Here is a 23,840-nt window from a genome sequence, read left to right as displayed (position 1 = left end):
GGTATTTGACTGAAGTGTGCAAGTTTAATTTAAAAGTACTAGCCAGAGCTTGTTCTGACCTCATTTGTAAACCTCCATTATTTCATTTAAAGTCTGGTTTAATCAGTAACTCTGCCTGATTAAGTTCTCCCCAGTCCACAAATCCTTAATGACCAATAAACAGCGTGACTGCTGCTGATATGAAGCCCATAAACTCAACAGATACTGAATTAATTATGAAGTCATAAATAATGCACGCGTGTGGCAGTGAGTGTGAATGTTATTGTACCCTGTAGTCCAGCGGTGGTGATCTGGGCACGGAGGCGGTTTCCCATCTTTATCAGCTGCTGCCTCTCCGTGCTCAGACGGGTGATGCACAGCGCTGCCTGCTTCAGTCTGCTGTGTAAGTGAGCAGGGTCTCTTTTATCAAACAGACCACCAGACATCAGGGCTGAGGTCTGCTGCTGCTGCTGACGCAAACGCAGGTTCTCCTCTTGAAGCTTTTGTACCAGAGCACTCTGGAAGGAAGATAGATGAGACAGCAGATGATCTTGTAGCTGCAGCAACTCACACAATATCTCCACCCGCCTAGACCATAAAACAATATGAGCAAACATTTTCAGCTGTTTTCTTTGGGACATACCATGCTGATATTGGATTGCTACTTAGTAATGATCAATTAAAAATGTGTGTATGAGAAGAAACATAAGTGTTTTAATAACATCTCTTAAGTCAGGAGGGGCTCAGCTGCTTAAATTCCAAGGAGCAGGTCCAGGCTGGATCACAGACTTCTTTCTGTACCTGTGCCGTGATGCTGATGAGAGCAGACTCCCCGTGTGACACTCTGACTCCCTGCTTCTCTATAGCAGAGGTGTTGGCACATTTCTCCAGACAGCTGCCACCTGAAGATCCAAACAAAGAGGAGAGGGAACAGGGTCAACACAATTTTGGTGTTTAGTTAAATATCTGTCTTACTTCAGACTTCCTTTCTACTTTACTTTAATGCATTCAGATGCTGACATTGAATTATTGTTTCTTCAATCAATACATACATAATGTGAAAAGCATAACATCACAGGTAAAAATCCTGCATAACCCGCTATCTGTAGTGGTTACCACTGACTTCTACATTTCTACTTTACTCGATCCGTCACGCTATTGAGTGTTAATTCCCAAACTAGTGAGAACTAAAATACTCATAGTTTTTCTCCACACAAATCAGTTTTCACAGCTTGTGACCCCGGTGTGTGTGGAGGAGGATTGTTGTTAATTGTTGTGTCTTATTAGTTTGTACCTGAGCTCATCTGTGTGTATGTGTGTGTGTGTGTGTGTGCTTGTTTCTCATTAGAGCATGTGTGTAGCTCTCCTCAGGACAGGTACGGTAAGGGTACAGATCAAGGAGGATCTTCACATATTAACCGATCATGGATGGTGTGCAGTCGCTGTTGTAGACAGCCTGCTGCTGTGGATGTTCCAGACTCCAGTGGCAACAGCTACTATGACACGTCTCATCACCATCATCTCTCTCTCTCTCTTATTCTCCTCTATCCCTTTCTCCAACCCCAACTCGCATGTCTATCATGAGTCTGGTCCTGCTGGAGGTTTCTGCCTGTTAAAGGAAGTTTGTCCTTGTCACTGTAACTTGCTAAATGCTGCAAATTGCTCTGCACATGGTGGATTAAGATGAGATCAGACTGAGTCCTGCCCGTAAGATGGGACTGGATCTTATCCTGTCTTGATGTTGGGTCTTTGTTAATGATAGAACATAGAGTACGGTCTAGACTTGCTCTGTTTGGAAAGCGTCTTGAGATAATGTTGGTTGTGATTTGGCGTAATACAAATACAGATTGATTGATTGATGCATTCAATCTTTTTAATGCTTAATTTTCATGTAATAAATAGATCAACACTAACATGTTATCCTGACAGCCCTTAAATAATCTTGATGTTCAGGAATTTTGTATAAAAAAAACCATGCATTGTTGAATGAGACAGAGATACATGAAGTTATAGTTTAAGGTTAAAATGTATGGTTTAGTGAGGTCATGTTATCGGTAGAATCGAGACATCTATGGAGCGTACGATTAAACCACTGGGCTTTAATCCTGTGGTGATAGAGTTTCTACAGCTCCCTAAACTCTGAGCTTCAGTGGAGAACAGAGAGTGATGCAATAGAAGGACACCTTGCTCAGGTCCCTGTAGCTGTCTACTGTCTGAGCCCACAGATGGCAGGTCCTCTGTGGGTTTGTCTGCAGGGCCGGGCTGCCCTGTAGCGCCTTCTAGCTGCTCCTTGAGGTGCCTGCACCGAGCCTTCAGCAGGGACACTTCCTGCTCCAGAGCTTCAGAGTAGCCTGTGAGCATTTTCATAAAGATATAATATATTGTTAGGTCAGTTATTATTCCCTTAATAAAAGTATTCTAATTCTAAAGTATCTCAACAACAAATAAATACACTCAGAAGTCATTGACCATTTAAATTTGACTCATAAAGGAGTCACCTGAACTGTTTCTTCACATGCTTCTAAGGGCTGTTGTACTTCACAGGTTTCTCACAGTAAAAAGGTTTTACATGTCATGATTGACGTTGCCTAGCCAGTTGTGCTTTTGGATTACCAAGAATTCATAGCAAATGAGTCCTACTCTTCTAAAGTCAATATCTAGACAGCCACTGATCACTGATTATTAAACGTCTATCTGAGATCTGACAGAGAGCGTGATCTAAGCCTTGATGTGTCGACAGTGTTTCATGTTTTCATCACTGAATATTACTCAGTATAGTAGTTTGAGTAGAAGACTGCTGTCCAAACCTGCTGGGGGGACCTTGGCTGGTGGTTCAGGGTCCACCTGAGTGTTACTGGAGTCAGTGGGGTGCTGAGGAGAGGAGGTCTGTGGCTGGGCCTGGGGATGGAGAGGAAGAGGGAGGTGGCTGAGACACTCCATGTCCTTCCTCATCTGGTTCACCACAGCCCTCAGAACGCCGCTCTGCTCCTGAAGACGACGGATCTCCTCTGATGCCAGATAATCTACCTTTGGTGTGAGACCCTGTTAGAGGACACAGAGGAGCAGACGTCTTTGTACTGCATTCACCGGGGGATATTCACTAATGATGGGTGTCCTTTTTTGAACAGATTTATCTCAGACTTCATGGTCAGATGGTCCATAAGTGTGACTGTCAGCAGTAGTAATCAGTTCGCGTTATGCTGAAACTGACCGTGTTGAACTCTCTGTGTCCGTCTGAGAATCAGAGCTTGATGTCTTTAGTTCCTCTGACAGGATGAATCACTTTGCAGGAAGTACTGTAGACTGATTCATATTGATAGGCAAATTTATGGATTAGAAATAAGATTAAAAATCATTACAGTCGCTAATAAGACCGACCAAGAAGAGTTCAAATACTAGAGCCGGTGATGGAAACAGTTTGACATTTGAATTCACTCTGGGTACTTCAGCTCCATCCCACAGTACGAACTCATGACCTTTAGGTAGAGTGGTGACTTGCTATTTTCTGGTGTGACTGTCAGTGTAATAAGTTGTCTCCCTTTTCCACCAAGAGCAGTTCTTTTAAAATTGATTTAAAAATAGTTTACTTGTTTTTAAAGCTCTTAACAGCCTGGCTCCTCCATTCATCCCTGATCTGCTGTCATTTTATGTTCCACCACAATCACTGAGGTCCTCGAATGCTTCCCTGTTAAATGTTCCTCATGTGTCCCTCACAAGTCAGAGAGCTTTTTTTTTTATGCCCCAAAACTGTGGAACTCTCGGCCTCTGGATATGGAAACAGCGAGCTCTCTGCATGTTTCTAAAATTAAACTTAAGACTTACCTTTTTAATCTGGCTTTTAACTTGGAGTTATTCCCCTTTAGCCCTGGACTGCATTATTACCATTATGACTATTGTTTTAGCATCATTTTAAATTATTTTATCTTATTATATTATATTTCACTTTTATATCATTTATGTTTCTGGTACTTATCTGATTTGATTTGATTTATTTTACTGTAATGATTTTATTTTTCTGATATTTCTCAGATTTTATTTTATCGATTTTATAGTAATGATTTTATTTTATTGTAATGATTTTATTTTATTTTATTTTTCTGATATTTCTCTGATTTGATTTTATTGATTTTATTGTAATTATTTTATTTTATTTTGTTTTTCAGATATTTCGCTGCCACGCCCTGCACCCTACAAAACATAACTGTCCAGGGTTCTCCACTTTTAACTGTGCAACAGTTTTCTTCAATTATTAACTATGTTGACTGCTGAGATATCAATGACCCTATGTCATCTCACTTTTGACGTTATTGATGTGTTTTAAATCCAAACTTATTCAATTAGAGCTTTTTAGATTCTATTTTTGAATCATGGACCATGTCCATTGTGATAATGCATACTCTTAATCTCTTACAGTTTTTAAAATGTTGTCTTGCTTTGGATCCATGTCATTGTGAGTTTTTCTGTGGCGCCGAGGACAGTTTTCCAAGGTGTGGACACATAAAGTTGAATCTATTCTCTTCTGTCATCATGAAGTCATCTTTTGCTTTGTTTGCTTTTCAGTGAGAAGGATTAAGTTTTGCATTTTGGCGATTGCTATCTTGTATCTTTGAGACCAGAGGTTACCTGTCCTGTGGGGAGAGAGTAGTTATCACTGAATTTATTTATATATATAAACTGAAGTTTACTGTAATTAACTGTCATTCTAATCTTTGCTAGAAAAACATGTATTAAAAAAATGACATTACCAAAAAAAACCAACATAACTTCATTTAAAAGTTGAAACAGACATTCCTTAAGTCACTGTGGTTACCACTTGTTAAACTAAAGAAAAGCAAACCCTGAAGCATAACCTGCTCTATGTAGGCTACCCTCCTCATCCCCATTCATCCATTCGTCCAATCTGACCTCTCTATACATCCAGTGAGTCTCCCCTGAAGGCTACAAAAGAACTCTGAGAGTGACTTCTTTTCCAGACCTCAGCCTGTTACATGTACTCAGTGTATGGTTCAAACACGGCACATGAAATGTTTGAAAACTCTCCCTGTTAGGTCAAACATGCAGCACAATGTCTTTCACATGTGTCATGGGAGAAGGTCTAAGTCAGGCTTACATAGGATGGTATGTTTGACAGGCGCTAGGCTCGACTGAAAGGCCATCATACCTCGGAGGGCGCTTGAGGAAAAGGCCAAAGGCCAAAAAAAGGGCAGTGAATGCACCATCCACAGAATTTAAGGACATTGCAACACCTCCACATGATGTAACCAATCCCTTACCATGTCACTGGTTAGTTAACTCACACACTAAAATCTCTCTAATGATGGACTTAAGTGATCCCTGTCTTACTCATGAGCTCATTATATCTTTTATTTGTAACCTACAAACATGCTTGTCCCTCCTGAGATCCTGGAGTGCGTCTGCATTTCTGTCAGAGGAAAGACCATCTGCAGCAGAGTGTCTGAATTTTATGATAAGTAAACGCAGAGCGGAGGAATGTGAAGAAGTTGAAAGGTGAGGATGGACAGCGTGAGTGTGGAACGCCCTGTGTGGTTATTTTTACGGGACATATGTCCAGGGAACAGGTTTTTTGATACTCCAAGTGAGGGGGATCAGTGATGGGAACTGTGAGCTTGTCAGTTATGTGTGCCCCCCACTGAGATGTCACGGCAGCTGTATTGTGTCTAATGTTAGTTATGCAACATGTAAGTGCAGAGATGACATTTTGGCTTAAGGACAGAGAAAGAGGAAAAGGTCACAAAGGGTCAAAAATGGAAAAGGTCTGTCCTCTGTTCAGTCTGTGGCAAACAGCCAGACTGAATCTGATACTTCTATTCACGGGGAACTATAAGCCTCAGAGGTACGAAACCAAAACTATATAACTATATATAACTATATATATTAATGATCAGACACCTTGGTATCTTAAAGAGCTCACAGTGCCCTATTACAGTGCCCCTCTAGAACGCTACGCTCCCGACATGCAGGCCTGCTCATCATACCTAAAGTCTCTAAAGTAGTACAAGAGGTAGAGCCTTCAGTTACCAGTTCGCTCTCCTTTGGAATCATCTACCAGTCAGAGTCCAGGAGGCAGACACCCTCTCTACTTTTAAGAGTAGGCTTCAAACTTTCCTTTTTTTGGCTCACGCTTGGACCAGCTCTTAGATATGCTGCTTTAGGCTTAGACTGCCGGGGGAATTGACACACTGGTATCCTATCTCCAATCACTTACTTTAACTCTTCCTGTCATATTAATAGTCCTTTCTGGAGTCCCTGAGCTCCCTTGTCTAGTCGGTTCCTCTCAGCCACTGCCGTAGACATTCCTATAAGTTGTGCGTGCGTGAAACTAAACCACACTTAAAAGACATTAGCACCGTTATTAACCTGGAAACTGAGACTTTTCATGTACTGTATGTCTTCATCCCTGTGGAACTTAAATATTGTTTGAACTCCTGGATTGCTGTGTTTTTTCGGACAGAAGACTTAGGCCAGAATTGTGTACGCCAGCATTCTGCATTCATATATTCACAGCTATCCTACAGTGTCTCAACCAGTAACCCCTGTTTTTCACTTCTCTTTATAGTATCTAATCAGTCGAGTCGGGTTTCAAGATTTAAACCTGAAACACAGCAGAACAGCATCACACCAACATTTTGGCTCCATATCCAGAGCTCTAAACTCAAATAGACTTGCCGCTCTGTGAATAAGGTAAATATTAGGCATAAAGGATCTATGTTCGTCTTTGGTCTCACCTGTAAAGCCTGGTCCCTCTCTGTTTTAACAGAACGTAGTAAGACAGTCAAGTCCTGCAGCTCCTGTTCTTTCTCTGTTAGCTCTGCTTGAGCCTGAGACAAAACAACATACAAACATAGATTAGTATCATGATATAAATCAACTATATGATCAGCCTCGGTTTCAAAACATTATAACAGACATATGTAGCTCTAGCTTCAACGCTTCAACTTCAAAGTTCAGACAGGAAGACTTAAAAGCAATCACAGCAGTTATTTAACTCTCCTCCCGGGGCGCTGGTGGCCTAGCGGTCTAAGCGCCCCACGTATAGAGGCTACAGTCCTTGTCACAGAGGTCGCCGGTTCGACTCCCGGCCGGTCGACCATTCGCTGCATGTCTCCCTCCACTCTCTGCTCCCCACATTTCCTGTCTCTCTTCAGCTGTCCTGTAAATAAAGGCAAAAAATCCCCAAAATATACCTTGAAAAAAAAAAAAACTCTCCTCTCCCTCGTTCAATAGCTCAACCGCTTCCAGCTGCACGCTCCGGAGCTGTCATTGGTTAATCAGTGGCGGCTGTCTTCCAAAAGCTCAGTGGCACACCCTTATCCTCAGCCTATCAACTTTCTGCTGTCTTTTTAAATGTGTCTCTCTCTCCAGCTAGTTCCTTCTTACATTGACGGTGCACACCCCTCCACCTCCCCATCTCCACCTGGTCTCTGCAAGTCTTCAATTCCTAGAATTCATCAACCACCACCACCAGAGTCTGGACCCAAAACGGGGAGCTGGACTCAGGATATAGAAGCTGAGGATATGGTCTTACTTACACTGTGTGTCTCAAGACATCAGCAGTTTTAAAATACAGGAGACCTGACCCTAACCTTCAGAGGGGGAACTCTTACCATGCCTCTTCTCCTCTAGCATGCACAGTGAGAGTTGTTACCACATGACAGGCTGACCTGGTCTCTGGCCTGGGTCAGGTCTCGTATCAGCTGCTCGTTGGCGAGGTAGAGTTCAGCCTTCACGTCCTCACAGCGTCTCTGCCACTCCAGCTGCCCCTGGACTCGCTTCTGCTCGAGAGCCCGCTCCCTCTGCAGACCAGCGCTCAGCTGCTGCTTGTACCTGAACACACACACACACACACACACACACCCACACCCACACCCACACACACACACACACACACACACACACACACACATTTAATAAAGCATTGAAAAATCACAAAATGTCACAAAATGTACAAATCGTTCGTCTCCATGTTTATAAACTTTGATCTTCCTCGATGCAACCTCTCTGTTCTCATGAGGTCAGGACATGCACCCACAAAGTACTCCCTTTGGACTAAGTGAATGTGGTTTTACAAAGGATGCACTGATGAATCCTTTTCAGGTCCAAAACTGAAACCTGGTCTTTGAGTGTGTTGTTACTCCAGATGTCTGTGAAAGTATCAGGCTGATATCTGACATCACTAAGAGTATAAGTGCATCCCAGGTTCAAATCCAGCTCTTCCTCCTCTATTCCTCCCTTTCTCCTCACCCCTCCATCTCCTCCCTGCTTCTCTCCAGCTCAGTCTTCAACTTGATTTCTCTCTCCTTCAGTGCGATCATCTCGGTATCTTTGACGACCATCTCACTGGAGACGTGAGAGACGTACTCCTCCCAGCCGGTCCGGATTCTTTCCACCTCTGTGTGATGTCTTCAAAAACACATACACACACAAACACACACACGCATAAATCAAGTCCCACATCGCACTGCAGAGAAAATATACATAGAATAACATGAATAAACTAAAGCTGTCTCACCGGATGATTGTCTCGTCTTTCTGCTCCATGGCCCGCTGCTGATCTCTCTGCGCTTGGCGTCCCTGTGAAGTCTGAACCTTCATGTCCTCCTGTAGTTTGACAATGTGTTTCTCAGCCTTCTGCAGCTGGTCCGTGTGAGCCTGACGCTGAGCCTCCAGCTGTGTTTCACAGTCCCTCAGAGCCCGGATCACATCCTCGTATCTTTACAGAAACAGACAGAGAGTCGGATGTTAGGAAGTGTTGGTTACACTGCGCACCTCATGTACAGAGGTCATGAGTCCTGGAAGCAAGCATCCAACATCAAATCCAACCTGTGGAAACTATCACTGCCAAAGTCCCTCTGATGAATCTGTATTTTGTTGTACAGCAGAGCCAACATGGAGTTCTTGCGGGTGACACGATTTAGGTTTAAAAAATGATTCATTTACTAATATTTGATATGCTTCCACCTTTTTAAAAATCAAAGTTCAGACCTTTTTGAGACCAAAACAAAGAGACACAAATAGTATTTTTGCACAGCAGAACAAATGTCAAAACAAGTGTGGAATATGTAACTACCGTAAATCCTCAAATAAAGGCTGCAGGTCATTATTTGAGGATTTACATCATATATCCAAACTTTAAAGGCTATCGTGCATATCTTGTTAGTCACCTCATATTCACCCCTGAGAACCATTCCCTGTGTTTTTCATCTGACAGAGAAATTTCCTTGAACATTTATTCCCCTGTCTTCTTCTCTGTCCAACTTCTGTTCTTGTTTTGGGAATGTGTTTATAAAAATCTGCTGTAAATGCAGAATTCTCCCATTAACAGACAAATGCACGAAAAATAACAATACAAATTGTTATAACACTAACAAATTATTTTCGTATTGATTTTAAAATCCTTTTACTGTTTTTTAAGTTATATTTTTGGGCCTTTTACACATTTATTGATAGAAGAGAGGACAGTGGATAGTTTAGGTAACTGGGAAGGAGTGAGGGAATGACATGCGGGAAAGAGGCCGCAGGCTGGAATCGCGCCAAGGCTGCCCACTACATGGGGTCCATAACTTAACCATTAGGCTAAGTCCACGCCCCTTTTACTAGTTTTTATGACACTGCATGGCCTCGCACCAGACTACATCTCAGAGATGCTTCTAGTGTATGAACCAGGAAGGCCTCTCAGATCCTCTCAGTGTTGTATAAAATGTAAGACTTCTCACTATTCAAAAATAAGACCTTTAAAGCCAGTTTACAAATTAAATTTAAGACTTTCAAAGACTTCTTGAGGATCTGTGAGAGACTTCTTGTATGTGGATCCTGCCCCCCAAACATGCTCCACATCGGCTTCATTTTAGAACACCAGAAGTCGCCACTCGCAGAGACATTTTCATTAAAACAAGAACAAACAACCGTCTTAAAAAAAATCATACAAAAAATGATACTGTATTCTTAAATTACCTGCCTGAAACAGGCAGTCATGACTTACTTCTTCATGTGGTCTTCCTCCTCCTTCTTCAATCTAGTATCCTTCAGTTTTAGCTCCTCTTCAATCTCCTTTATCCTGAGAGAGAAGATAAAAAAACACATGTAGGACCAGACAACACAAAAACACACACGTATACACCACACATGTAGTACAGGTTCATTCAGCAGCATACCTGCAGTCCTGGACTGAGCTGAGGTCTCTGATCTGCTGCTCTTTGTGCTGCAGCTGAGTCTGAATCTGTTGACAGAGCTCCTGAGAGGCTTTTAGAGCTTCTCCAGTCTGTAGCTGAACCTGACTGTGAACTTCAACCTCTTTAGAGAGCAGCTTCTCCTACACACACAAAAACAAAGACAAACACACGCACACATGCACGCACGCACGCACGCACACAAATGATGATGAAAGGTGGAGGTGTAACATGGGTGTAATATGAAGACCTCTACACTCTAAAAAAACTAGCTGGTATTTGTGAGCATCTTAAGAACGACACTATCCTGTCCCTCTCCTCACCCTGAGATCATGAGACAGAACTATGGCGCGCATCTCGTCCATCCTCATGTTGAACTTGTGTTCTTGCTGTTTGAGCTCACAGTCAAAAGCTGCAGTCATCTCCTATTGGACAGAGAGGGGCGGTTAGAGATGTTGTGTTCAGAATATGAACGGTGTTAGATAAAATGTGAGGCAGAGGATTTATTCTCATAACAAAACACATCAACAGAAGCTCACTGTAGTCCATACCAGCCTCCACTTTCACTTCCATCATGCAGATGCAAATCACCTCTCTTCTCTTGTTCTCGTCTTCCATCGTTAAAGTTAATACCGTTAATTTAATAACACCAGGTCATGCCGTCTTCTGCAGAGTGTGTGTGACAGCTCCTATCTGAAGTGCTGCTGCAGCAGCGTCCACATAAATGTCACTGTTGTTTCAGCGCCGCAGCAGCAGAGACGGTTCTGCTACCTGTTATGTGTGGTGCATTTAAACATTTCATCATGGTTTTATGAGATCAGACAGGCCCTTGTCCTGGTTTTGAGAAACCCTGATTTGCTACCTTGAGTACTCAGACAGGGACTGTTGCATGTAATCAGCTGATCCAAGTTCTAAACGTTCCTTGTTGGGATGTTCTTCTCTCCCTCTTTCAAACCCCAACTCGGTCGATCCAGCCATCGGTCAGATGTGTGTCTAACATGAGTCTGGTCCTGCTGGAGGTTTCTGCTGTTAAAGGAAGTTTGTCCTTGCCACTGTTACTTGCTAAATGCTGCAAAGTGCTCTGCTCATGGTGGATTAAGATGAGATCAGACTGAGTCCTGTCTGTAAGATGGGACTGGATCTTATCCTGTCTTGATGATGTGTCTTTGTTAGTAGTAGAACATAGAGTACGGTCTAGACCTGCTCTGTTTGGAAAGAGTCTTCAGATAACATTTGTTGTGATTTGGGGCTTTACAAATAAAGATTGAGTGATTGATTAATTGATGTGCAGTTTGCCAAAAGAGCACAGCAAGGCAAGGCAAGTTTATTTATAAAGCATAATTCATACAAAGAGCAATCCAAAGCGCCAGACACAGAATCACAACTGATCTTGTCTTAACCGAAATAAACCTTTAATCATTCGATTCATCTCAGAACTTCTTCCCAAGGATTAAGACTCACACATTGAATCTTTCCTGTGTCGAGTCACAGCCCGAAGCTGTCTCAGACCTCTTGACACCCCCGCAGGGTGCCCGACAGCCCAACATTTAATTGTAGATCCAATATCAACTTAATTCCTCAACGCCATACCTTGTCAGAAAATATCCAATTGATATGACATTCAACAAACATAAGCATTAAAACATAAAATATTTTAAAATCTAAGATCAAGAAAGAAAGAAAGTAAAATTAGCTTTAAAAATGTCATTAAAACTCAGTTTGTTAAAATAAATTAAAAGTTTGTCGTAACAGAAACAAAAACTAAGGTTTTTTTTGTTTTGGAAACGGTGTCATCATGTAGTTTGTTGGTGCAGATTACATTGTGATAAGGCTCTCTGTACTTCTAGAGATGCTGGTTAACACCATCACTAGTGAGTTCTTCACTGGTTAATCTTTCCTGTCCAACTGGTCATGCTCTAATATCTTGTGCATGATGACAAAGCCAGCCACACAGTGCACACACTCGTCAGGGTCCATGTTGGGGGTCTTTTGTTTGGGTTCACCCTAAAGGTCTGAATGTCTCGCTGCCCTACCAGTTATTTCAGTCCTGCAGACTGGACGGCTCTACACAAACACGGCCAAATGTGAGGGGTTGCAACATGAGGGAGATAGCGTATTACTGTGTGGGGCTGCATTGTGCCAGAGCTTTTCATGTCTATCAGCAGCTCAGTGTGCTTTACACTGAGTCATACTGATATATCATTTATTACTAAGAGACTATAATAGTTTTATTCAACATAAACATTGGATACCAAGATAAGGACTATGAGAGGGATACAAGTGTGTGAATATTTGTGTGTGTGTGTATGTGTGTGTGTGTGTGTGTGTGTGTGTGTGTGTGTGTGTGTGTGTGTGTGTGTGTGTGTGTGTGTGTGTTCACCTGTCTCTGTTCAGTCAGCTCTCCTTCCACCTCACGTATCCTGCACTGCAAATCCAATTTCATCCGCTCATTCTCCTCTGTTCGCTTCTGAATTTCCCCAGCCATGGAGCTACCATTAAGGAGCAACATAAAGACACATGCACACACAGAAATGTAGTTAAGGAACATTATCGTTGAGTAAATAACAACATAAACCTTCTCAGTTCTGTGATATCTTAATAAAAAACAAAGCAGTGACGGGAGCTGAACGATGAATCAAAGGTTTCTCAACAGAAGCAATAACATGACAATGTCAGAGCTACACAAGACAAATCAAAAGATAGGAAAACGTTCTTTAAAACTGTTCATGTGGGCGTTGCTGTTTACATGAAAAACCTCTGACCAATCCTCCATACCACAAAGCCTGTTGCATGTAAACATGTGGACAAAATCGTTGGTATTGTTTTTATCTATTATTACTTCTATCAGTTTCAAGTTATCTCAGTGACATTTGTGGGTTTTTTGTCTTTAACTAAAGGGTACTAACAATTTTGTCCACATGTGTATTATACCTTGTGTGAAGGAAGTACCTATTACCACTGTGACATCACTCATTGGTTTGTGGACTACTGCTTTGAAGCTTTCAGTGTGGCTTTCATCATTTTGTGTTTCTGAACACAGAAGTGTTTAACAGGCTGGGTGGATTCACACTGCGAAGCCTCGATCTTGGTTGACAGATGAACACTGTAGCAGCCCTGAAACAGACCTTACTGTCACAATACCAGAATTTAAACTTTTATAAGAAACTGTTTAAAATCAAACAATATCTCTACTTGTTTCAACAAACTGGGCGACCATGATGAGGTCATTTTCTTTATTCTTATTACCACACTCCAAACAGGAGTGGTACAGATACAGCCATTGATTACTTATTTTTCAGGTTCAGCCATAAACTGTATAAAAAATGGACGTATTTGAGTATTGAAAGGACCATATCGGAGGACAGCAATAGAGGAAAACTATTTGACAGTATATGGAGCAAGATTTATGAAGCTCTGTAGATGAGAGAATCCACAAAATCACCTGAGTACCATAAACATTAAGGAACCCCCCTCAGACTTGTTGTATTAGCGTGTGTGTGTATGTGTGTGTGGGTGGGTGGGTGTGGGTGGGTAGTGGTAATGGTATTGGTGTTGGTATTGTCTATATGTAGGTGAAGGTGTACGGTGGACAAGTGTAAACATGTCAGAGTGGGTGTAAGGGATACACACTACCTGTGAGATCAAATTAACATAACTGTAATGTGAATGAACAACACAGGATCTATGAAATGAAATTTTATTTCTTTGTTTTGTTTCTGTTTTTTTCTTGTTTGTTGTGTTTTTATTTTTATTTTATTTTTTATTCTAGGGAATCAAGATGACTAATTATTTGAATCACAGGATGTACTGATGTATTTGGACCTGTACACTCAATAAAATAAAATTATGTTAAAAAAATAAATTTAAAAAAATGGAAGTAGTATCCGTGACGTCACCCATCTGTTCCTGATAGTTGTTTTGAAGCCAATCAGCAGCGGGAGCCATATGCGTAATTCTGAACTCAACCTAACTTCGTCGAGCTAGTGTGAGGTAAAGAGGCGGGCCCTTCGCCTTTTCACTAACAACTACAGGGTGTCCGCCTGTCAAACAAGTCAGCCATGGCCTTAAATGGGCAAAACTCGTAAGTTTAATATCTTAAGTTATAAAATAATTCACCCTGTACAGTGTGTGCTGATAGATAAATTAGCTATTCAGACCTAAACTGTTTTTTGAACCAGGCTGTAAACATGTTTATTTCTGCTGTAAAGATCGTCTTTTTTTGAATGGGTGTGTATGTGGTTTCCTGTGTTTCAAGTGGATGCTCAATGAACTGCAGTTTTTAGCACTTCAGCATGGGCTTCATATTTTAAGCCCGGAGGTTGCCGTTTGGTTTCGCCACTTTGTATTCATTAGCTGGGCTCTCTCTGTTAACTTCATCTCTATGTCGCTCCACCACCAACGCAAGACGAAAAGAGGAAGGAGAGAATAAGAAAGAAGAAGAGAATAAGGAGATGAAGAAAGAAGGGATAGAAGGTGAGAAGAAAAAGGAGAGAACTAGGAAAGAAGGGATAGAAGGAGAGAGGAAAAAGATGGCGATAATAAGGAAAAGAAGAAGAGAAGAAAAGGGAGAGAAGAAAGAGATAAAAAAAGAAAGAAGCAGGAGAGAATATGGTGAAGATGAAAAGAGGAAGGAGAGAATAAGAAAGAAGGAGAGAATAAGGAGATGAAGAAAAGAAGGGATAGAAGGTGAAAAAAAAAGGAGAGAACAAGGAGAGGAGAATAGATGGAGAAGAAAAGGGAGAGAAGAAGAAAGAAGACAAAGGAGAGAATAAGGAGAAGTACAGAAGGAGAGAAGAAATAGGAGAAAATGGAAAAGAAGTTAAGTAGGAAAAGAGAAGAAAAGGAGAGGAGGTGAAGAAAAAAGAAAGAAAGAGAAGAAGGAGAGAAGGAAAGGAAGGAGAAGAAGGACAAAGGAGGAGATAAGAAGAAGAGGAAAAGAAGAAGGAGATAATTTAAAGAAGTAGAAGAAGAGTTAGTACTTCATACTGAAGTGTATGAGTCATAATCCATCATTTTGATTTGGTCTCATTTGATCATTCTTCTTTTCTTTGATTTTTATTTTTCTCTGGATAATGTTTGACCCAGTTTTTGTTTGTAATGTGATCACATGACCCACCTGTCAGAGCACTTATGTTCGTCTCTCTCTCTTTTGTTCGCTGGTTCTTTGGTTTTTTTAACAAGCTTTGGAACTTTTTGATACGACTGGATATAGAAATAAGTGAGGTTGTATAGTTTCAAAGCAGAAAAGTAACAAAACATTTGACAACCTTATGCTGGAGAAGATTTGAAACTAGTGATTGGGATACTAAATGTTTAATAACGTAGTAAATCAAGGGAGCCTTTAATGTAACCCAACCTGTTTTGGCAGCCAGTAGAAACCTTGACATCTAAATCCAGAGGCTGGGTCAACATTGTATACACAGCCCACATGAAGCTACACATTCCTGTTTCTCATATGTTTCTCCCTTCATTTGATATACAGTCAACCAGGAATTCTAGAGACATGTAGCAGAGGATTTCTGCACAGCAAACAACCGAGCATGAACACTTTTAAGAAGCTATCATCTTTACTTTCTTCTCCAAGTTTCGATCAAAGAAAGGCGGCCATTTTTAAAAGTTGTGATTGGTCTCATTCATAGATGTTTACTGTGCTGACATGAATCACTGCTGTAGTGGTGGTTTTGTTTCCTGACTCACAGCTTGAGCTCCTCCAGCTTCAGTCTGTACTGAGCAGCACTGTGCTGACTCTCACTCAGCTCCTCCAGCCACTGCTCCGTCTCTCTGGTCCTCTGCTCCTCCAGCCTGCTGACCTGCAGACGGAGCTGCTTCACCTCCTCCTGCCTGCAGAAGGACACAGCAGTGTTTCAGTTAGTGGACTCTGTCACTGTGACTCTCCTGTTGGATGGTAGACTCTGGTTTACTTTATGTCATTAACAAGCCAAGATCTGGTTCCTCGAAGTTTCCCTGCAGGCATCTTTTCAACACAGTGATGTTTTTCATGAGGAGGTAGAGGAGAACCATGGATCAATGTCATCAGTGAAATCAATGACGGAACACGAAATGAAAACCCAGATCAATAACAGCACCATCATTTACTGAGAGAAGAACAAGAGGGGGAGAACAAGGAGGAGGACGAGGAGAAATAGAAGAAGAAAAGTAAGAAGAAAAAAATGAAAGAGGAAGACAAAGAGGAAAGTTAGGAAGAAAAATAAGGAGAGGGAAACATGACAGGACAGAGGAGAGAAGAAGGGAGAAAAAATAAAGAGAATGAGAAGAAGATAAAGGAGAAGAAGCATGAGAAAAGAAGGAGAGAAGAAGGAAAGAAGAAAAGAAGGGATAGAAGGAGAGAGGAAAAAGATGGAGATATTAAGGAAAAGAAGAAGAGAAGAAAAGGGAGAGAAGAAAGAGATAAAAAAAGAAAAAAGCAGGAGAGAATATGGTGAAGCAAAAAGAGGAAGGAGAGAATAAGAAAGAAGGAGAGAATAAGGAGATGAAGAAAAGAAGGGATAGAAGGTGAGAAGAAAAAGGAGAGAACTAGGAAAGAAGGAAAGAATGGATAGAAGGAGAGAGGAAAAAGATGGAGATAATAAGGAAAAGAAGAAGAGAAGAAAAGGGAGAGAAGAAAGAGATAAAAAAGAAAAAAGCAGGAGAGAATATGGTGAAGATGAAAAGAGGAAGGAGAGAATAAGAAAGAAAGAGAGAATAAGGAGATGAAGAAAAGAAGAAAAGAAGGGATAGAAGGTGAGAAGAAAAAGGAGAGAACTAGGAAAGAAGAAAAGATGGAGAAGAAAAGGGAGAGAAGAAGAAAAAAGACAAAGGAGAGAATAAGGAGAAGAACAGAAGGAGAGAAGAAATAGGAGAAAATGGAAGAGAAGAAAAGTAGGAAAAGAGAAGAAAAGGAAAGGAGATGAAGAAAAAAGATAGAAGGAGAAGAAGGAGAGAAGGAAAGAAAGGAGAAGAAGGACAAATGAGGACATAAGAAGTAGAAGAAGAAAAGAAGAAGGAGATCATTTAAAGAAGTAGAAGAAGAGTTAGTACTTCATATTGAAGTGTATGAGTCATAATCCATCATTTTGATTTGGTCTCATTTGATCATTCTTCTTTTCTTTGATTTTTATTTTTCTCTGGATAATGTTTGACCCAGTTTTTGTTTGTAATGTGATCACATGACCCACCTGTCAGAGCGCTTATGTTCGTCTTGCTGATCTAGACCTTTATCAATATCAGATCTGTTACTTCATAAAAACCCTGTCCTATAACTCTCACTGAACCTGGTCGTACCTCTTGTCCTCCGCCGTCAGAGCTCTGGAAGTGACCACATCGTATCTCTCCAGCTCCCTGTCTCGCTCGTCCAGGAGGCCCAGGTTGAACTTGAAATCTTCCTTCATCTGCCGATGGCGCTCTCTGACAAATGAAGGATGGAAACATGTGTTCAGTGATAAGATACTTCACTTATTTACAATGATATTCAACTGATCACTGGGAGGTGTGGGGTCCCATCAGGTGTTCCACAATGGCCCCAGTTTGAGGTTATAGTTTCCTTCACGGAGCAGCACTGAGCCCTGTTTCATGTCCCACAGGACAAACACTTGGCTCAGGTCTGTGGACTCTTTGTTGAACAGCGTCATACCAGAAGGGCACCACTGTAAGCTGCCTCAGCTCATTGTGTCCCACCTCCACCTGTTTGTGCATCAACTGTTACTGACAGACAGGGAGCAGCAGCTGAGGATGGGACAGTCGGGGCTGACAGTCTAACATCAGGACTGTGGGATGTAATGTTTTCTGTGTGGGTAGCTCTACTTAAACTTACTTACTACAAAGGGAAATTATATTATTCCAGTTATTTTGGCCACCCTTTTTTCTTTTTTTTTTTTTTACACAAACTTGCTCTAAATGATAGTTAAGACATTTTTTTTAATTGATCGTGTGTACCTTTCCAGGCTGTAACATACATTTTCATGTAAATATGGTAGATTTGTCGTATTATCAGTGCATGCAAGTGACATCAACTTTATGATGTGGCTTGACTTAATGTGTAGTGTCCTGTCATGAACTGTCGTGATCCCTCGTATCATATAGTTTCAGGCATTGGCTAGCTTTGTCAACTTGATGTGACGTGATACAACGTACGCAACGTAACATAACATGATGTAAAGTGATATAGGAAGTAATGTAACGTGAAGTAATGTGACATGTTATCACGTTTCGTAACGTTATGTAACGTGGTGTGGCATGGCGTGGAGACACGAGCCACGACACTGTAAAAAAAAACACTCTTTCTTTCTTTTAGTTATTTTTAGGCCTGATTATAATGACTCTAGTTGCTTGAATGACATGACATGAGGTAACATGACGATACATAACCATACGTCACAATGACGATATGTGATGATACGTGAGGGTAAGGGACGATACGTAACGATATGTGACGATATGGGCCGATAAGAGACGATACGTGACGATATGTGACGATACGTGACGATACGTGACGATACGTGACAATATGTGATGATATTTGACGATGCGTGACGATAAGGGACGATATATGACTATAGGTGACTATACGTGACGAACGAAACGTTACGATACATGATGATACAATATGTGATGTGACGTTAGACGACATCCTGACGATACGTGACATGACGATACGTGACATGACGATACGTGATGATACATGATGATACGTGATGATACGTGACGTGAGGACACGTGGTGTTATGATACGTGGCGTGACGATCATGACATGACGCTACATGACGTTACACAACAATACGTGAGGTGACGATACATGGTGATACGTGAAGATACGTGGCGTGACGATAAGTGGCATGACGATACGTGGCGTGGCATGACGATACGTGACGATATGTGACGATGCGTGATGATAATGGACGATATATGACTATAGGTGACTATAGGTTACGAAACCTACGATACATGATGATATATGATGATACGTGATGATATGTGGCGTGACGATACGTGGCGTGACGATACGTGGCGTGACGATACGTGGCGTGACGATACGTGGCGTGACGATACGTGGCGTGACGATACGTGGCGTGACGATCATGACATGACGCTACATGACGTTACACAACACTACGTAAGGTGACGATACATGATGATACGTGAAGATACGTGGCGTGACGATAAGTGGCGTGACGATAAGTGGCATGACGATAAGTGGCATGACGATACATGGCGTGGCATGACGATACGTGGCGTGGCGTGTCGTTACGTGACGATATGTGACGATAAGGGACGATATATGACTATCAGTGACTATAGGTTACGAAACTTTACGATACATTATGATACAATATGCGATGTGACGTTGCAGGAGGTGACACGACATTCTGATGATACGTGACATGACGATATGTGACATGGCGATACGTGACGATACATGATGATACATGATGATACGTGAGGATACGTGACATGAGGATAAGTGATGTGACGATACCTGGCATGACGATACATGTATTGTCGCCACGCCACACAATGCAACATTACATTATGTTATATTACGTTACATTACTTGATAATGGAGCCTTGTGGCATGTGTGACGATATTCATTTCTTTATTATTTATATTTTGGGCACTGGCTACGTCTAATTACATGGTGTAACATAACGCAAGATACTGTAACCTAATATAATATGATAGGAACATTTTTTTAAGGGAACTTCTTTTTTTATCCATTAGAGACTGCCATGACAAATAATTACCTTCTAAAAGCCACCAGACTGTTGACAAAAAGTTGAACTCCTTGAAACACATGAGAGCTGCTGGTTTGACCCTTCCTCTAGTATGTTGTGTGTTAGCATCACAGTCTCGTGTTTTTCAATGGTTAGTTTGAAACCAACACAATACAGTGTTACACACAATAACAACAAGAAAGTAACTGGTGGACCTGTAGTGCTCCAAGTTTCATGCATTTATAAAAAGTAAATTGTAAATTGTCAAGTAAATTGACACACAGTTTAAAAAAGGGAGCAGGCTTAGAGAAAGCATCCACACTAGCAGTGGTATCAGTGTTGACAGATATTTCTGTCTGCATTCTTTCAGATGGGGAGATTTCTGCCTTCACTGCAGTACAATCGAGGTGTTGCTCAGGGCAATGAGAAAAGACATTTCAATATTTCAACAGCATGCATTAATAATGTGTCTTTCCAATTACAATGCCCGGCTTTCTCCTAGAAATCCACACACCACCATTGTATTCTACTGAGGCAGATATCTCAGACACACATTACAAAACATGTGCAAACAGACCCGAGCTGTCCACACGGACAGACTCTGGAACACGCTGCTGAGGAACGTGTTCTTTGGTAACTTGGCTGAAGCTTGTAAGAGTTCAAATGGTCATCTAGTGACATGACATAAATTCATTCTTTCAACTTACTGAGGAATTATTTCTCAACCTTTCACAGGAAAGCTGGGGAGGAAATTATTTTTATTCAGAGTTACAGCAGACATTGTAACAGAACATTGGATTGGGTTTATTCTTTGTCTGAAAATTAATCTGACAGGGAATAAATTATTCAAGTAAATCATTTTTTACAAATGGAAACAGTCTTTTTCCCCCCTGACTTTGCCTTGCTCATACTGTACATGTTCACTTCCTGTTACTCTGAAGTGAGGTGGTGGACATTGTACCTGAGCAAGCAGCACTCCTCCTGGGCTTTCCTCAGGGAACTCTCCAGCTGATGAACCCGTGCAGCCTGGAGCTCCTTCCACTCCTTCTCTTTACAGGCCAGCCGGTCCTCCAGGTCTCCCAGTTCAGTATGTCCATGCAAATCCATGATGGAGCTGAGATACACCTACAAGCCACAGTACGGGTCATCAAAACAATATTCATGCTGATATTTAGCTTAGCAGTGCTCACATTGTTTATGTGCTACACTTAGAGGAGGCCATAGATTTCAATGGATAAGAAAAAACCCTAGAGTAAGGGGCAAATGAGAGGCAGGGTGAAAATCAAAATGTCAATGTACTAAAAGTAGTATGGGAGGTAGAGCCTTCAGTTTTCAGGCCCCTCTTCTTTGGAATCATCGACCAGTCAGAGTCCAGAAGGCAAACACCCTCTCTACTTTTAAGAGTTGACTTCAGACTTTCCTTTTTGATAAAGCTTATAATTATAGCTGGATCAGGCTTGGACCAGCTCTTAGTTATGCTGCTATAGGCTTAGACTGCCGGGAACTGGCACACTGACACACTGGAATCCTTTCTCACCCCTGAAGTCCTGCTGGAGGTTTCTGCCTGTTAAAGGAAGTTTTTCCTTGCCACTGTAACTAGCTAAATACTGCGAGGTGCAATGCTCATGGTGGATTAAGGTGGGGTTAGACTGAGTCTTATCCTGTCTTGATATTGGGTCATAATTTGACATAGTACCGTCTAGACCTGCTCTGTTTGTAAAGAGTCTTGAATTAACATTTGTTGTGATCTGGCGCTATACAAATAAAGATTGATTGATTGATTGATTGATTGATTGATTGATTGATTGATTGATTGATTGAACATAGATCAGTTAGTAGAGCAAGCCTCTCTGACAGAGAGGAGGACACTATCAAAGCTCCACGCCATCATGGACAACATCCACCACCCTCTCTACAACGTGCTGGTGAATCATTTCCTCTCTGTTGAAATGTTTTATCAAATAAAGGTCAAACTTAAAATAAAGGAAATAGAGCTGAACTTTCTGGTATAAGAAAAATAAATGAAAGGAGGAAGGATTTGTATCTCCTCTTTTCATGATAGACTAAAATGTTGAGAGTAAAATGGAAATTAAAGGGACCATAGTCAGTTTTTTACATCATGCTATTAATAACAAACAAAGCTATCAGCACTCACATCTGAATGTGTCATACTTCAAGGATGCACATAATGCCAAGGAAACATACGTGCTTCCTCTGATTTCTTCATTTATTGTTGTGACGTGTGGGCGTGACCGCTTTTAGATAACCAGGGACCTGTGAATTATTTAACACAGCTCAGACAGAGTTTCTGCAGGGGAGACAACAAGTTATAGAAATGTTCTGGGGATGCAGGATATTGGATTTTTTGCTGATATCTGATATGCTGATATTTTAAAACTTATTTTGGCTGATACTGATACTAATACCAACGCCGATGCCAATAACAATACCAATTCTCGTACATCATTAGCCTGCAGAAGTCAATGGATCAGGTTTCAAAGAGTTTTAAATCAAGCCGCAGTAAAATGTGATATTTAAAGCTCCTGTGAGGAGTTTCTAGCTGGTTATAAAACAGAATGACATTGGTGCTAATGTCGTTAAGTGTCCTAATCAGGTAGAAAAAAAAACATCATCATCATCATCATCATATGTTTTTTTATTCTTTTTATTTATGTTTAGGGCATTTTTGCCCTTAATGACAGGACAGCTGAAGAGAGACAGGAAATTTGGGGAGTAGAGAGCGGGGGAGGACATGCAACGAATGATCAACCGGCTGGGAGTCGAGCCGGCGACCTCTGTGATGAGGACTGTAGCCTCTATACGTGGGGCACTTAGACCACTAGGCCACCAGCGCCCCCATATGTTTTTAACATTAATGCCCAAAACAGGGCAGAGAATTTAGGTACATTGGTCAAGGCAGATGGCTGTCTAACATGAGTCTGGTCCCGCTGGAGGTTTCACGGTCTCAGCAGATGTCTGTCTAACATGAGTCTGGTCCTGCTGGAGGTTTCACGGTCTCAGCAGATGTCTGTCTAACATGAGTCTGGTCCTGCTGGAGGTTTCTGCCTGTTAAAGGAAGTTTGTCCTTGCCACTGTAACTTGCTAAATGCTGCAAAGTGCTCTGCTCATGGTGGATTAAGATGAGATCAGACTGAGTCCTGTCTGTAAGAGGGGACTGGATCTTAATGTTGGGTCTTTGTTAATAATAGAACACGATCTAGACCTGCTCTGTTTGGAAAGAGTCTTGAGATCACGTTTGTTGTGATTTGTCGCTGTATAAATAAAGATTGACTGATTGAGGTACACCGTTATCCACAGGTGGCGCCAAAATCAACACAAACATAAAGGTTTCAGGAGCTTTGATAAAATAGTCAGGTAGTGAATTAAAGTGATCACACGAAAACAGTGTGTGTTTTAACTTCATGAAGTGGTGTTCTGAGCATGCGCGAAAGACAGGAGTAATGATTAAAACTTTTAATTAAACTTTTTGTCAGGCTGGTCTTTAAAGAAACATTTGAGTCTAGAAACAAAAACTGTTTTGGATGCTTTATTATATTTATTTTTATTGATGGGACTGCGGAGGGAACAAGTTTTGAGAATGACTCCCACTTTGATGAAAACACAGTGTAAACAACATGTTTTTAAACCTACCATCGTCAAGGAGACGGTTCTGGTCTCACTCGGAGGGTTCCGGATCAGTTAGCCCCGTGAGGACTCTTTAGTCTTCATACTTTACAGTCAACACGACATGAAGCGACTTCAGAAGTTAACTTGTTGCTGGAAACATCATAACAGGAGCAGAAGCAGACAAAACTCAGCTCGAAGAAAGTGGTTTCCGTGACAACCGTCCGTCTGTCATATTGTTCCCCAGTTACGTTAAGTGAGACAAATAGTTCCGGCCCCACTGATGCACTAATACAAAAGTAGTTTATCTAACGCTGTTTACTCTGTTTTGTTTTATTCAAT

At 41.4% G+C, this 23,840-nt stretch overlaps 1 protein-coding gene across 1 annotated transcript in view; it reads right to left on the bottom strand.

Annotated features, from left to right (window-relative positions):
- Positions 1-23,733, bottom strand: part of ccdc57 (coiled-coil domain containing 57) — a 31,657-nt gene extending 7,924 nt beyond the window's left edge. The window contains exons 1-16 of the mRNA XM_034708832.1: positions 23,526-23,733; positions 20,836-20,999; positions 17,448-17,570; positions 15,864-16,007; positions 12,547-12,655; positions 10,490-10,591; positions 10,152-10,309; positions 9,980-10,054; positions 8,510-8,710; positions 8,242-8,400; positions 7,662-7,824; positions 6,726-6,818; positions 2,787-3,021; positions 2,163-2,330; positions 781-881; positions 269-497 (exon numbers count right to left, since the gene is read on the bottom strand). Coding sequence (XP_034564723.1) covers positions 269-497; positions 781-881; positions 2,163-2,330; positions 2,787-3,021; positions 6,726-6,818; positions 7,662-7,824; positions 8,242-8,400; positions 8,510-8,710; positions 9,980-10,054; positions 10,152-10,309; positions 10,490-10,591; positions 12,547-12,655; positions 15,864-16,007; positions 17,448-17,570; positions 20,836-20,999; positions 23,526-23,528 — 2,227 coding nt within the window. The 5' untranslated portion in view covers positions 23,529-23,733. The remainder of the gene's footprint in view (positions 1-268; positions 498-780; positions 882-2,162; positions 2,331-2,786; positions 3,022-6,725; positions 6,819-7,661; positions 7,825-8,241; positions 8,401-8,509; positions 8,711-9,979; positions 10,055-10,151; positions 10,310-10,489; positions 10,592-12,546; positions 12,656-15,863; positions 16,008-17,447; positions 17,571-20,835; positions 21,000-23,525) is intronic.
- Between the last annotated feature and the right edge of the window lie 107 nt (positions 23,734-23,840).

Source organism: Notolabrus celidotus, chromosome 18, assembly GCF_009762535.1.
Source record: "Notolabrus celidotus isolate fNotCel1 chromosome 18, fNotCel1.pri, whole genome shotgun sequence".
Lineage (NCBI taxonomy): Eukaryota > Metazoa > Chordata > Actinopteri > Labriformes > Labridae > Notolabrus > Notolabrus celidotus.
Note: the sequence above shows the minus strand (reverse complement) of the source record. Positions and strands in the feature narration are given on the sequence as shown.